At 50.7% G+C, this 15,609-nt stretch overlaps 1 protein-coding gene across 1 annotated transcript in view; it reads left to right on the forward strand.

The window, feature by feature from the left end:
* The window catches only part of JPH3 (junctophilin 3), a 51,384-nt gene that overhangs the window by 26,368 nt on the left and 9,407 nt on the right, over window positions 1-15,609 (forward strand). The window contains exons 3-4 of the mRNA XM_030457652.1: window positions 8,589-8,713; window positions 13,396-14,315. Coding sequence (XP_030313512.1) covers window positions 8,589-8,713; window positions 13,396-14,315 — 1,045 coding nt within the window. The remainder of the gene's footprint in view (window positions 1-8,588; window positions 8,714-13,395; window positions 14,316-15,609) is intronic.

The following is a 15,609-nucleotide window of genomic DNA, read 5'->3' on the forward strand; positions in this document are numbered from 1 at the left end:
CATCTGTCAGGGCTCCTGAGGCCATTTCAGATCCAGGTCTTGGCCTGGGTCCAGACTGTGCTAGAATTAAAATATTAAGTTTGCTGTTGACTCTAGATGAGATTTTTTTGGGTTTTTTTGGGGTGTTTGCTTTTTTCTTTTCCAATTCTCTTTGAATTTGGCCGTGGTTTGTAGGTGGGTGTAGGCTGGTTAAACTGGTGGATGGCTAAATGGTTCATCCCTGACCATCAGCCCATCACCAGGGGGAGAGGGGACCATGATGGACATGAAAACCCTTCAGTAAAATCCTGGAAACCTGCCCCATCCAAAGCTGGAAAGCAGGCAGCATCCCCCCTGCTCCACCTCTTCCCATTCCTTGAAGTTAACTCTTCCCCAACCTTGCTCCCAGCAGCTTCCTGCAGGTTTTGCATCACCACCCATCACTTTGGGGAAGATAATGCTGCCCCCAGCATCACTGCAAGCATCTCATGGCTTCCCAAATTCATAAGAAAAAGGGAAACTCTGACAACCTGGAATTTTCTCTTGCTGTCCCCATGTCCAGTTAGGGAGAGGGGAATGCTCTGAGGTCCACTGCATCCTGGGGACATCTCCCTGCTCCATTGCTGCTGTGTTTGAACCCTTTCCATGGACCAAACGTGGGGACAGTGGCATCCAAGTTGTCTTTAGGTGACTCTGAGGTGCTGTGCTTGGCTTGGGGCTGGTACCGCATCGCTCACCCGCATCCCTCGGAGCTTCCTTACAAGTGACAGATGGCAGGAGCTGAGCCTCCCTCTCCAGCTGCTCATTATCTTCCCAGCTGTAAATAACATCTCAGGGCAGCTTGCACGTCGTAGCCACTTCAAAAGACCCATCAGCTTTGCCCTTGCCAGGGGGGCAAAAGAATGAAAAGGAAAAGAACCCACCAGGAGGGAAATGTCCTGGTTCTCTTCATTCCGTGCATCCCTTGGTTGGTGAGAGATGCTGCTGGCATCCTCTGGGCCAGATGTGCCTTTGGCTACCAGCTCCTCCTTGCCCAGCCCTTGGAATTGGATGGAGTTTGGAGTTTGCTTTGCTTGTGCAGATTTTTGTTGTCTTTTTTTTTTTGCTTAGCAACAACAGGGATAAAATAAACAAATCAGAGCATCCCTGTGGGATGATGCTCTGTGGGATGATGGCCATCACTGTGGCCTCCTGGCTGCTCCCATCCTTCTCCACCAGAAAGGACCCAGCTCAGAGTCCCAGGGGATGTGCAGGGATGGGAGCAGCCAAGATGGGCACTGCCATTTGGGCCACTTTTTTTTTTTTTTCCCAGGATTTTGGGGATGTGACATTTGGTTGTGGCCTATCCCTGTCCCCTAGGTCACCCCGTGACTTTGCACCCTTGTGATTCCAGTTCTCCAGCAAAGCTCATTTTTTTCTACTTAAAGGACAGAAGGACAAAGCCCAGGATATTTTTTTCCCCTTACTTGCTTTAAAAAAATAGTATTTCAGTGCAGAGAGGCACGTGATGATGGGATGAATTTGCCTTCCATTTGTAAACTCCAGAAATACAAAGGAAAAGAAGAATCTGGCCTGGAGCAATGAGCTAAATGGGAACTGGCTCCATCCTTTTTTCCATGAATTTTGGAGACCCCACTCCTGCTATACCCCAGTTGGGAGATGGGCACCTGCTCTCCACGAGGTCTCCCAGCTGGTTTGGGGGTGGTTTCTCCCCATAACATAACATTTCCCAGTGGAAAATCACAGGGGAACCCATTTTGGGGGCTTTTTATTCCCATCCATCCTTCTCTATAGTTCAGTTTTTGGGGCAATAACACCACCACAACAAGGTGGGGTTTTCAGGATTAAAAAGTTTCACTATTTTTAATTTTTTTTTCTTTTAATTCAGAACTTTCCTCTTGAAATTTTAACTTTCAGAGCAATTTTTTTTCAGAGCCTGCACCAACCATTCCCTCTACCCAGTGCTATCCCAACCCTTCCCTTTTGCTGTCTCTCTGGTGGAAGGTTTCAGGCAAGGGATTCTCCATCCTCCCATCCCAAAATCTCCACCCAGAGCTGGGAAGTCAGGCAGCAGGCATGGGGAAACCAGGCTTTCTTTTTTGCTATGCACAGCACCTGCTTTCTATTGGGCTGCAAAAAAAACCCCAAACAGACACTTTGGGCTGCATTACATCATGTCAGAGGTCACTTTAGCTGTTGGTTTGTTTGGTTTTTTCTTTTCCTCTTAAAAATTCCAGCAATAGGAAGGGGAGGATGGGGTGTGGAGGAAAAAAAAGCAAGGCAGAAGCATCAGGCAGGGCAAAGAGGCTCATGATAAGCAGGTAAATGGGAATTTATGCCCAGATAGCTAATTGGTGTGTCTAATATTCCACCCCCTGAGTACAGGCACTGTATTACTGCCTTCACAAATCACTCCAGGCAATAACAACCGAGCAGGGAGAGCTGTGAAAGGGCTCAGCCTGGAATTAAGAGCGGGTTTTATCGGGGCAATAAATGCCAGATAAGGCAAATAACAAACAGGTTGTTAATTGCTGCCATCTCCCCACTCCCTGAAGGAAATGTCTAGACAGAGCCTGGCCCTGGCTCTCACCTAAAGCCCAGCCCTTGCAGTCAGGTTTCTCACTGGGGTTTTTTTTGGGGGGGGCTGGAGAGGTGCTAGGTGTGGGATGAAGGATGCTGAGCCCCAGACCATGGGAGCAGCAGGGAGAGGCAGAGCTCAGCTCTCCCAGCCCTGCCCTACATCAGAGGCAGAAGCCAGACAGTCTGCAGCACTGATTAATAATTCACTCCCAATTTGTCCCATGGAAGAAGAGCAGCCAAAGCTCCCCTCCTTGCAGGCAGGGTTTCAGCTCCCAGCAAGCAAAGCCTTTTCTCACCTCTCCATCCCTCCTTGGTGCTGGATGCATCCATCAATCCCACACCAGCACTTCTGGGAGCTGGGAACACCTCTGCTTCCCCATCAGGGAGCCCTGGAGGGGGATGCAGCAGTGCTTACCCTCTCCCCATCACTGCTGGGGTTGGGTTCCTGGCATCCATCAGATCAGGTTGATCAGATCAGACTGATCAACCTGATCTGATGGATCAAGGATCACTGGGGGATGGATCACTGGGGACTTGGGTTCTGTGGAGCTTGGTGCTACTCAGCTTGATGCACTCAGGGCTGGATCCTGCTCTGGATCCTATAAAATAACCCCCAGCAAGTCAATAGGGCTGAGGGGCTCCTGGATTTTGCACGTGGACTGAAAAATCTCTTTTTTCATGCCCTCCTCCCTGGACTGAGAGCATCCCAGTGCTTCCTGAGTGCAAAACAACAGGCCTGGGGTTGGAGGGAAGAGCAAAGAGTCTTAAAAACCCCACAAATTCTCTTCCCTGAATTTCTCCTGAAGTGTTTTCTCCCACTGTGCCCGGGTTTTAATTGAATTTTGCCATCTGAAAAATACATGAGGCCCTGTAATGGAGGGAGAAAACATCCCTCCTGGAGGAGGATAAGCATGCATTAAAAAAAACCCCAACAAACACAACCACAAAAAAATGAAACAGAAAAAAAAAACCTCAACAAAAACACAACAAAACCAAAAGCTGCCTGATTCCATATTGACCTGAGAGACAAAGTGAAGGCTGTGGAGCCAGCCTGGCCCCTCAGGAAAACCTGAGGCTCTTGGTTATGTCCCAGGATGAGCTCAGGGACTGCTTAACTCCATCCTTGCCACACCTTTCCATTTTTTTCCATCAAGAGATGGACTGTGGAGGTTTTCTCTTCTCATCTGGTCCTAGGAGTTTCAAAAGCTGCACAGAAAAAGGCTTTTCTAATAATTTTAATGATTTTCTTTTGACCTCAACTTTCTTACTTCATTCCTAAGCTCTGGACAGTTTGATCCATCTGTCCCAAAATGCAGAACATGGGGGAGAAGACATCAAACCCTTTTGTGTTTACCAGGAGCTTGGGGGTTTTTTGGGGGGTTTTTTGGTTTTTTTTTGTTTGGTTGGTTTTTTGTGGGGTTTTTTTGGGTTTTTTTGGAGCTCCCTTGCAGGAAGGTTGATTTGTAGGTAATAAAATCAAGGTAGGAAAGATTTAAAGCCAAAGAGTCCTTGGTACTGAGCCAAAGGGCTTAGGGATTGTGTGCTCCTGGACTCTCTGGAGAGGTTTCCATCAGGTCCCAGCATGGGATGGAGGAGGGTTGGGGATTTTCATCCCTGTGGTAAGATCCCAGCAGCATTTTCACACTTCCCTGTCAAGCCTGGATCCCACTGTGAGTTCACAGGGACATTGAAGGGTTTGCCTGCAAAAGAATGGGAATCCCCTGGCAGGAGCTGCCTTGTGGATGCTGGAAAGCAATCTTTCTTTTGCAGAAATCTTAGAGCCCAAGTGATGCTTTTGAGGCATTTAAACCCCAAATAATACAGCATGTAACTTCCTTTGGCCTTGGATAGACTTCTGCTCCAAGGGGCTGCTCCCTGGTTTTGCTGAAGAAGAGCCTGAGCCTGGTTTTTATGTAGGAATGCAAGGAAAAAAGGAAAAAAGGAAAAGGAAAAAGGGAAAAGGAAAAAAGGAAAAAAAAAAAAAGGAATAAGGAAAAGGAAAGAAGGATGATGTGTCCCTCCTCTGGTTCCAGCTCACCCTTGGCACTACCACCGTGCTCAAAGAAAGTTGGATGGAAGGAAAGGATCCCAAAGGGAGGATTCTTGTGACACCAGCTGCAATTTGAGGCATCACTCACAACTCCTGAAGAGTTTCTGGTGGCCCTCAAACTCTCTCTTAATTTTCAAGCTTAATTTTTAAAGCAATTTGCTCCACTTGTTCTCCTGCCCAAGCAGTTTATTAACACAAACCCCACTCAAACCTTGCCTGGCTTCAGTTTTGCTGCTTTTCTTCCTTCATGAAAGCACCAGGAGCCCCAGCTTTTGCTGCAAGTTCACCCCTTTTTGGCTAAACCACCCCCAAGCAGCAGATGTGGAGCAGAAACCCCTTGCAGAAAGGCTCACACAAAGCCAGGTCAGAGTCACCTTCCTAAAAAGCCAAATCCTTCCCTGTAACTCACTTTATTCCAGATTCTTACAGGACCTGATAACCTTGGCATTACCACTTCCAGGTATTAACCTTTTGCCTTGTCAGTCCTGGGCCAAATCACAAGAAATCTGCAAATATTTACAGAAATTTGGTGGGTTGGGATTTTTTCCCTGCCTCCTGCCAGCTCTTCTTGCCAGTTTGACCACTTGCCTGGGCAAGGAGTGAGTCAGCTTGGCAAAAAAAAAATTAAAAAAAATATCCCAAGCCACTCCCAGCATAGCCTTGAGCCAAACTGGACCTTTGGGTCTCAAGAACTCTAAACCCCCCCCACCCCATCAGCCCCATTCTTGCTGGAACACCTTCCCCCAGTGCAGCTTGGCTGGTGAAGTGCACCCAGATGTGATGTGGAGGCTGTGGCCATCCCCAGAAGTTGCTCAGAGCTGGGGTGTGTTGATGTTCAGAGAGCTCTCCATCTCCAGCACCCTGGGATGGGTTGATCCTGTAATCCCTGTAATCCCATTGATAGCAGGAGAACCCCAGAGGAGAACCTTCTAGGAGATGCACAAGGGGGTGGTGGTCTAAAAAAGAAAGCAGATGGGGCACTTCAGGATGTGGTGGTGTTGGGTTGATGTGTGGATTGATGATCTTAGATGTCTTTTCCAACCTCAGTGGTTCTGCAAACTTCTAATCAGCTGAGATAAGGTGGGAAGAGCACCATGGACACAAAGCTTTTCTCCAGTGGGCTCGTTATGGGATGGAGGACACCATGGAGAGGTGATGCAAGGGGATCTCTTTAGTTGTTTCCACCCCTGAGCATCCCCAACCTCCTCCTCCACCTGTGAGGAATCCATAGGGAAGGCTTCAGCTTTGAGTGGGGTTTCCAGGACAGCATCTCTGGCCTTAAAGCTTGATGTCAGTGCTTAGGGCAGGAGGAGCAGGGGGATGAGCTCAGTCCCCATCTATGCATCCTGGAGAAAGCCTTTTATACCAGGAAAGAAACCCCAGCAATTAATAGAGGATTTAGCTACGAGCAGCAGAGATGTGTGAGAGGCAGCTGGTAAATTCAGGATGTGACAGAAATCACCCGAGCACTAACTGGATTACTTGCTTTTCTTTGGGAATAGTTCTGTATTTTTATTCTGCAACATCCAGATCACCATAATTCTGCTTTTCATCTGGTGGGGCCTCTCCTCTGAGCATCTTAGAGAGCATTACAGACATCTGAGCCTGCCTGCTCCTCAGCATCAGATCCTCTTTGGGGGTATTGAGTGTATTTTAGATGGGAAAAAGCTTTAATTATTGTGGTTGGGATTTAACTCTTTCTGAGCCAAAGCCCCTGCTTGCTGCTCTTCCTCATTGCCTGAGCTTGGAGTCCATGGACTGGTCCTGCAGTTGCTGGAGTGATTTTTCCAGGGATGGAAATCCATCTGTTCCTCCAGGGATGGAGTTTTGGACTCTTTTTGGTGAAAAAACGGAGGTGATGAGTGCTGGAGAGGAGAGGACAGCAAAGGGGGGGGCTTCTTGTGTGGTCTACAAGCAAAACCTCCTGCTCTGGAGCCACCTCCCTGTGTCCTCAGGGCCCTTGGAAGTGGCACAAGCTGCTTCCCAGTGCTTCCAACCCCCTTCCCTGGCAAGAAGGGATGGATAAGTGCCATGCCATGCCTCTGGCTGCATCTCCAGGGAGGGGAGTGGGTAATCCTGCTGTGTTCAGGTGCCTTGGCACTCCCAAACCTAATTAACCCTTTGTATCAAGTCAGCAGGGACCAGCAGCCAGCTCCAGAAATGTCCTGCAGGATGGGAGGGACAGTCCCTTCTCTGAACTGGTTCCAGTTCCAGGAGATAGCAGAGGGATAGAGGGATGGAGGATCTTTGGGAGCTGACATCCAGAGCACCGAGAAGCTTCCCTGGGAGATGCCAGCTCTTTTTAACAGCCTCAGAGAGCCAGCAGCTTCATTTGGAGCCTCCAGTGGCCCCATCCTTGGCACTGGGGTGTTCTCCTCAGCCCCTCTCACACCCCAGCCTTCCCCACCAGCCCAAACCAAGACCAGTTTGCTGCAGCTTCTGCCCAGAGCATCCTTGCTCGTCCTAAAAAGAGCTGGGCTGGGATATCCACCAGGGGCTGGGGCTGGAAGATGCTTGCCCACTCCTCTTACCTTGTGTGGAGCAGGGCGAGTGCTGGAGAGCAGGGAGGGGAAAAAAATGGATTTTAAACCAATTTTCTGGTTGTATCAGTCCTGGGGGACCCGCAGGACCTGCAGCAGCATCACCACAGCCCCTCCACCACCTTCATGAGCTGCAGAAGAAAAGGTCACCCCTGTCACCTCCTCCATTTATATAAATAAAGCTCTTATTAGAGCCAAGGAAAACTTGTCAGCTCCTAAAAACAAGTGACAGGGAGCAGGGAGCAGGCATTCCTCCCGTGCTCATAGAGGTGACAGTGTCCCAGACAGATGCACATCCTGGTTTATATCCCAGGTTTGTGCAGCCCCATGGGAAGCTGGGCACGTTCCCAGCCCTATTTTCCATTTCTAGGAGCCTCTCAGCAGTGGCTCTCCCCACCCAGCAGCTGTCGAGAAATTAGAGGGAATTCAGAAAGCAGCAGAAAAAATGATGATAAAAAAATAAAAATAAAAAAACCAAACCAAACTCATGATTAAAGGAGGTGGTGGAGGGCCTGGGTTTGGAGGGAAAAGAAATCAGCTGAGCTATTTATAATGCTGCCTGCTACCCAGGGAGGGGGAGGAGGGAGAGGGCTTAAAGTGCTAAAGGGAAGGGGCAAAGATGCTCCAGAGGGGCTGTGGGAGAGGGTGTAAATCTGGAGGGATGGGCTGAAATCCCATCAAACACAAGAGTCCAAAGAACCACCCAGAGTGGAGAAAAATGCCCTGATAAAGGTGTGCTGAGGGATGATAGAGGTGGCACCCATGGCAAACCCCTGCTGGTATTTACATGCAGCACTTTATGCATGGAAATCTTCATTTTTTCACCCAAAAGCAAATCCTTTTGGTTAAAAAAAACCCAAACTAAACCAACAACAACAAAAACCCCCAACCCTTTTACAATGAGGATTAAAAAACCCCAACCCAGCAGTTTTACACTGGTTGCTCTGTCAGGGTCTCCTGTGGAGGGATGCAGGATGGAGGGGCCCAACCTGCTGCAGGGGGATGTATCCTGGGGGGACAAAACATCCTGTCCCTCTTTGGTTGGAAACTGAAATGCTGAGGTGCTACCAGGCTGCCTCCTGTCCTTCCCTCTGCTGTCAGAGGGGTTCTAAAGACTTTTTATCAATATTCGAGGATGTTTGTCAGTATGGTGATGGGTGCTTTAAAAATAAAAATAATATAAATACAAATATAAATATAATAAAAATTAATTAAATTAAATTAAAATTTAAATAAATATGTTTATTTTTCTTTATATTCCCAACCTCCTGGGCAGCCTGCAGACCCAGAAGCAATTCACAGACCTCTTACCCATCACCTTAAGGAGCCCCAATTCCTCCCCCACATCCAGAGGGGCTTTTTGTAGGGGCAAATCCGAGTTTCCCCGTGCTTGGGAAGCTGCTGACTCCTTCTGATCCTTCTCTCTCTGGTTCTCCCAGGACCTCTCACTCCAGGGCCAAGGCGGAGGCAGCGGTGACAGCGGCACAGAAAGCTCAGGAGGAAGCACGGATCGCCAGGATCACTGCCAAAGAGTTTTCACCTTCCTTCCAGCACAGGGAGAACGGTCAGTGCTTTGGCCCCCTGACACTCTCTGCCCTGCTCAGGGACCCTAAACCCCCCCAGAATGACCCCAGAATGACGGGGAGGTGCCCACAGCTACTGGTCCTGACTGGGACTCCTGGGGTGGGAAGCCACCCCCTGACATCAGTGTTTGGAGGGTTTAAACACAAAGCTTTCAATATTCCTCTTCTCCCACCAAAATATTCCCATTTTTCAAGTTTAGAGTCCTTACTGGTTGCACAGAAAAAACCCCAGGAGGGCTCCAAAAGCAAAACACAAATGATTCCAGAGTTGGGCACTGATTTTTTTTATTTTTTTATGGTTCATGATTTCTTTTGAAGGCTGGGGCTTGCAGGGCTGGGGTGGCACACACTGGGACATCATCAATCCATCACCTGGGTGTGCAAATCAGTCCCATGTGTGTGCAGAGGTGTTGGGGAACTTGAGGGTTGCCTGGGGGTTCTTCTTTCCCCCCCCCCATCATCTTCCCTGTGAGGGTGCTGAGCCCCAGGTTGCCCCCAGAAGCTGTGGCTGCCCCATCCCTGGAAGTGTGGAAGGTTGGATGGGGCTTGGAGCAACCTGGGCTGTGGGAGGTGTCCCTGCCCATGGGACCAGAACTAAATGAGCCTTGAGGTCCCTCCCAACCCAAACCAGTCTGATTCCATGAAAGCTGTGGTCAGGCAGTGGCCTTCAGGGGGCACATGAGGAGGATTCACCCCACATGGGCTGCACCCACCCTGGAGGGGCTGCTGCCAGTGAGGTTGGGAGGCTCCACAGCCATAATTAAGAGAGTAATTAATATAGGTGAGTGGTTTGATTCTGAAGTTTCCTTATACCCAGCCCTCATCAGGAGGCATCTCTCAGTGTTTTCTCCCCTTTCCATTCCCCATTTCTCTCTAAATGGAGTTACTCACTGGCTCCAGGGGTTGGTGTCAGGGACTCACGGTGATGGTTCCAATCCACAAGCCAGGGGAAAAGGGGCTCAGTGCATCTCCTGGCCCAAGTCCTCACTTCACCACAGCACAGGGGCATCCCATGAGCCATGAACCTTCTGGAGCTGGGCCATGCAGCCAAGCATCTCCCCCCACCCCCAGACACAGCCACCCAAGGGTGGGCTCTGGGGTGCTGAGCATCTCTCTGCTCACTGGGAGAAGGTGCAGCCTCTTCCCACACCCCTCAGCATTTTCTCCTCCAATTTGTATATCAGAGATCTGAGCTTTCTCACAGGGCTGCAGAGTCCCATGGGCTTCTCCAGCCCTGAGATATTCCTCATCTCCATTTCCACTTGCCCAGAGACTTGGCCGTTTTAAATCGCCTCTTGAAAAGATATTTTTAGGTGATACATTTTTTACAAGCTTCTAGACAGGGACATGGTGCTTGACTGGTGTTGGGGCTCCTGTTCCTGGTGCTCACGTCTGGGTGGGTTGTGTGTGAGTGAAGAGCAGGGAAGGAGCTTCCACTTAGAGCACATTAAAAAACAAACACAGCAGCCCAGCCACGGGGGGAAAGCTGGGAGTGCCTGTGGGCTGAGCCAGGCAGGGAATGGCTGGGAGCATCAGTGCCACCCCACAGCCCCTGGGTCTGGATGCTGGTGCTGGATGTGCCCCCTCTAAACAGCAGCAGAGGTGCTGGATGTGCCCCTCTTAAATAGCTTAATGGGTGCTGGATGTGCCCCCTTTAAATAGCATAATGAATGCTGTGCCTGCTCCCCTTAAACAGCAGCATGGATGGGTGCAGGATGTGGCCCCTTTAAAGAGCTTAATGGGTGCTGGATATGCCCACCTTGCACAGCATCCAGGGTGCTGGATGTGCCCCCCATAAAAAGCATCATGGGTGCTGGATATGTCCCTGTTAAATAGCATCATGGGTGCAGGATGTGTCCCCCCTGCTCAGCATCAAGGGTGCTGGATATGTCCCTGTTAAACAGCATCATGGGTGCAGGATGTGTCCCCCCTGCTCAGCATCCAGAGTGCTAGATGTACCCCCCCTAGAAAGCATCATGGGTGCTGAATATACCCCTTTTAAGCAGCATCATGGGTGCTGGACGTGCTCCCCTTGCACAGCACCATGGGTGCTGGATGTGCCCCCCTTCAGTGGTTTAATGGGTGCAGGATGTGCCCACCTTGTGCAGCATCAGAGGTGCTGGTCATGACCCCCTTCAACACCATTATGGGTGCTGGATGTGACCCCTTTAACAGCACCATGGGTGCTGCTGCAAGTACTGCTCCCACATCCCACGTGTGTGTCCTAAGGGTCCCCTCAGCACCAGGGGACACATCCTGGGCTTTGCAGACACCACAGCCTCAGTCCTGCTGGTAACCCAGGTTTGGGGCTCTGCATCCTCCTTCACCCCCTCACAACCCTTCTTCCAGGAACACCACGTGCTCCACCACTAATTTTAGCTCTGAATAAATCCTTGCACAGCCTCGGGTGTCAAAAACCACCAAGACAGCCCTGGGGCATCTGTTGGGTTTCTCTGCAAGGAAACACCCCCATCCTCCTGGGGCTCCTGTGGGGTGGCTGTGCCCCATCAGCAGTGACCCCTGCTCATCCAGGAGCCTCTCTCAGAGGCTGCAGACCTTAGGGGTTTAACCCCTGGAGAGGAGGAATCAGCTCAGCTCATTGCAGGACCAGGTGGGGAAGATGTAGGAGGAGAGCAGTGTGTTCCCTGGGGAGGATGCTGGAGCATCTCGGGCTTTCTCACCTCCATGGTGGGGCTGGAGGTGCTGGGGAGGGATGGGGATGGAGAGATGGTGCTGGAGCAAGGCTGTGGCTGCTGGAGCTTGGCTTTGGGGCTCTTCAGAGCTGGTGGGAAGCTCTCAAGACCCTGCACCTCCAGCCTGGGGTGAGCAGGGTCACTCCAAGTCTTGGGTGAGCCCATTCCAGTAGTTGGGTTCACAGCATCCTCATAGGAAGCTGGGTTATTCCCCCCCCCGTCCCCAAGCCTCAATTTCCCACCTGGGATATTGGAGGAGAGCTGAAATGGGAATGTCTCAACAACAGCCACAAAATCAGTCTGTATTTTTCCCCAGGGACTGTTATTCTGAAGAAAAAAAAAAAAAAGAAAGAAAAAAGAAAAGGAGGGGTTGGCTCTACCTTTTTCCTTCATCACAATTTCCCAGTTGCCTGGGAGGGGGGACAGAGATAAATCCCAGAAGGTTCATTACCTCCCCTTCCCCCCAGACAAACAAGAGACACAGGAAACAAATTAAAACTGAACTAGCAGAGTGAGCATTGTCCCAAAACACACAGAGGTTTTTCTGTGGCAAATAATACAATAAATAAATAAATAAACCCAACAAAAAAACCCCAAACCAACGAACTGACAATCCTTAGAAAGCAAAATTCCAATAAAAAAATTCCATTAAAAAATTCCCAAGCAGTCTCCCCACTATTTACCTCCTCCCTTGTAGCTGGACCATCTTGTGGTAGGACATGGGGACAGCTGGGGGTGGAGGCACATCCCAGGAGTGGCAAATTAAGAAATTTAAATTAAAAATTACTCAGCAGAAGTGAAGAGATGAGAGCAGGAGCTCCAGAGCATTTCTTTTGAAACCCTGGCAAGAAACTGAGTTCTTCCTTTTTGAGCCTCGTTTCCTGTCTGGCCCTGGCAATTGCAACGAGCTGCATTTTGGGGGCATTAGGCAGTTAATGTATTTATCAAATTATTCACACGATTTAGCATGGATTTCACTGGGAAAAGCTCTGCCTGGAGAGGGGAAAATGAGAATTAAGCACTCTTAGCTTGCACCCCCTTGGAAATAATTTGCTGTTGCATCAATAATTAATAAGTGGCAGGTTTTCTAATTGTGATTCTTGCCAGCTGGTCACCTCCTGCAGAAGACACTCAACCACTCTTAAAGTCCCCCTCCCCAAGGAGACATTGTCTGAGGTGTCCTTTGGGCTCAAAGATAAGATAAAGATAAAGACAAGATCCAGCACTCAGGTAGCCCTGAGCAAACCACCTTGCTCCTGCCTGAAGGTGTGAGGCATGACCACCCCTGTGCTCTGCATCACATCCCCCAAGAAATGTCCTTGTTCTCCTTGTCTGTAGGGGTTTGTACATCCACCCAGGTGGCACCAATTCCCCCTGAACCTTCAAGGTGAGGTTCCATACAGAGCAGCCACAAAGCTGATGTGTTTCTCACCCCAGGACGGGGGGGGGGTGTGAAGGCAAAGGGTGGTCCCAGCAGCTCGGGGTATGAGGTGAGCGTTGGCTTCCAGCAACCACATCTCTGATTTCCCCTCTCATGCCAGAGAAATGGGTGTGGAGCTGAAAGAATAAGGTGGTCAGATGGATCCTCCAAGAGGTATAGTGGTGCCAGGTGGTTTCTAAAAGGGTTGGGAGCACCGGGGTCTCCAAGAGTGGAGAAACACACTTGGTGCAGAATGCCCCAGCAGCTGCTGCCAAACCTGTCTGCAGGTCCTGGAGGTGATATCAATCTTGGTGTAAAACCAACGAGGCCTTTTCTCTTGGCCTGGTGGCAAGAAGCTGTCCATTGTGTGACACTCCTGCTGCCCTCCTCCTGCCCTGCTGGTCCCTACCCCTCCCAGCCCCCTTCTTTGAGATGAGGAACCCGGTGGGCACCCACAGGATAGAAATAACCCTGTCGCCTTTCTCTCTCCCTCTCTCTCTCTCTTTTTCTCTTCACGACTGCACAAAACCAAAAAATACAATAAAAAAAGGGCTCGAATGCCAGAGACCCAAGCGCCAGAACTCGAGCGATGACATCGAGGTCCTCTCCACGGGGACCCCTCTCCAACAAGAGAGCCCCGAACTCTACCGCAAAGGGACCACCCCGTCCGACCTGACCCCTGATGACAGCCCCTTGCAGAGCTTCCCTGCCAGCCCCTCTTCCACCCCTCCCCTGGCTCCTTCCTGCAGGAACAAGAGTGCTCACTTCTCCAGGCAGGTCTCGGTGGATGAAGAAAGGGGTGGGGAGATCCAGATGCTGCTGGAGGGCCGCGGCGGGGATTACTTGCGCCCCAACAGCTGGGGTGAAGAGAAGGTTGGGGGGACCCGTGGGGTGAGGAGTGGGACGCTGAGGAGCGGCCAGCTGGGCTCAGCCTCTGTCCCTGAAGATTACAGAGGTCGGAGTGGAGGACACAAACACTCGGCCTCCAACCACAAGCAGAGAGAGAGGTGGACAGATTCCCCGGCCGCCGTTTCCTGGACTTCCCACCACAGGTCCCACAACCACAGCTCAGGGAGCTCCAAACTGCTCGAGCTGGATGAGGAGAAGATGAGCAATTACGAGATGGAGATGAAGCCCCTCATGAGGATGGATTCTTATATGCAAGAGGTTCACACCCAAAAAAGACACTATAGCAAAGGGGGACCCTGCAGGAGCGTGGCCGATGACCACCGCGGGGAAGACCGGAGCTTCGGGGTTCAGAGACTGAGGTCTAAGTCCCAGAACAAAGAGAATTTCAGGCCAGCTTCCTCTGCTGAGCCCACGGTGCAGAAACTGGAAAACCTGAGATTCGGGGACAAAGCTGAACCTCGGCTACTAAGGTGGGACTTAACCTTCTCCCCACCACAGAAATCTTTACCTGTTGCACTAGAATCCGAAGAGGACAATGGGGATGCGCTCAAATCCAATACGGTGAGTTGCCTAAATTGTGTCTTGAAACCTGGCTGAGAAACCTGGTGCAGAGCTGCTGTGGGATCCTGCCTCACCCATAGCATCTGCTGGAAGCTGGTGTGGGGTGTTCTCCTCAGGATCTTGGTGGGAACTGCAGGTTTTTCACTGGAGGATGCAAGCTGCAAGGCTTGAGTTCCTTTTGCCGATAATTCCATCTGTTGCCGGGCTTTGGAGCATCCACCTACAAAAGGTGGAAAAGCTGCAGAATTAAGCAAGGTGTTGGTGATGCTGCCTTGTGGGTGGGTTGTGGCAGCAGAACTTCACACGTGGTGGGACCCTCTTGTAACATCAGGGCTTAAATTCTGGTAGCTGGGCATTGTGTCAGCCTGCAGCAGCTCTTGGTCACTCTGCCACGATGTGATGGCACTGCCTGGTGAAGCACTGGCCTTGTCACCATGCTGACCATGTCAAGTGTGGTCACAGCTGCCATACCTGCAGCATTTGGAACTGGTGAGGCCACAGCTCGAGTGCTGTGTCCAGTTCTGGGTCCTTCACTACGAGAAGGACATCACATTGCTGGAGCATGTCCAGAGATGGGCGACCAAGCTGGTGAAAGGTCGAGAGAACAAGTCCTTGAGGAGAGGCTGAGGGAGCTGGGATTTAGTTTGGTTTAGTTTGGAGAAGAGATGGGAAGAATTTCAGTAATCAGGAGGCTGGAATGGGCTGCCCAGAGTCACCATCCCTGGAGGTGTCCAAAGGGGGTGTAGGTGAGGCACTTCAGGACATGCTCCCATGGGCATGGTGGGGTTTTCTGGGTTGATGGTTGGACTTGGAGAGCTTAGAGGTCTTTTCCAACCATGACAGTTCTGTGATTCTGTGGTCCCTGCTCCTGCAGCACCTGCCCACAGCTTGGGCAGCAGAGCAGCAGTGTCCCACGGGTGGGCAAGGACATCTGCAGCCCCCGAGCAGCAGAAAGGACAAAACCAGCAGCTCTGTCCCTGCTGTGGATGTGGAGGAATCACCCCCACACACAGCCCTGGAGCTTTCTGGCTTCTTCTTCCTCCCTCAAGCTTCGTCGCAGGCTTGGAAGCCCCCACGCAGCATTTCAGATGAGCTGAACACAGGGTGCTTGCTAGAGGACCTCATTGTAGGACACTTCTTGCTGCTCCAGAAGAAGAAGAGAGAGCTACAAGTGAAGCCAGCCCTGAGCACATCCTGCTGAGCACACAGACAGGCACACAAGAGTCCAGACCGAGCTGTCTGGACCTGCTGGTGTAGGTGGCTGTGAAGCACAAGAGAAATGGCAGGCAGCATT

The sequence above is a fragment of the Calypte anna genome, chromosome 11 (genome assembly GCF_003957555.1).
Source record: "Calypte anna isolate BGI_N300 chromosome 11, bCalAnn1_v1.p, whole genome shotgun sequence".
Classification (NCBI taxonomy): domain Eukaryota; kingdom Metazoa; phylum Chordata; class Aves; order Apodiformes; family Trochilidae; genus Calypte; species Calypte anna.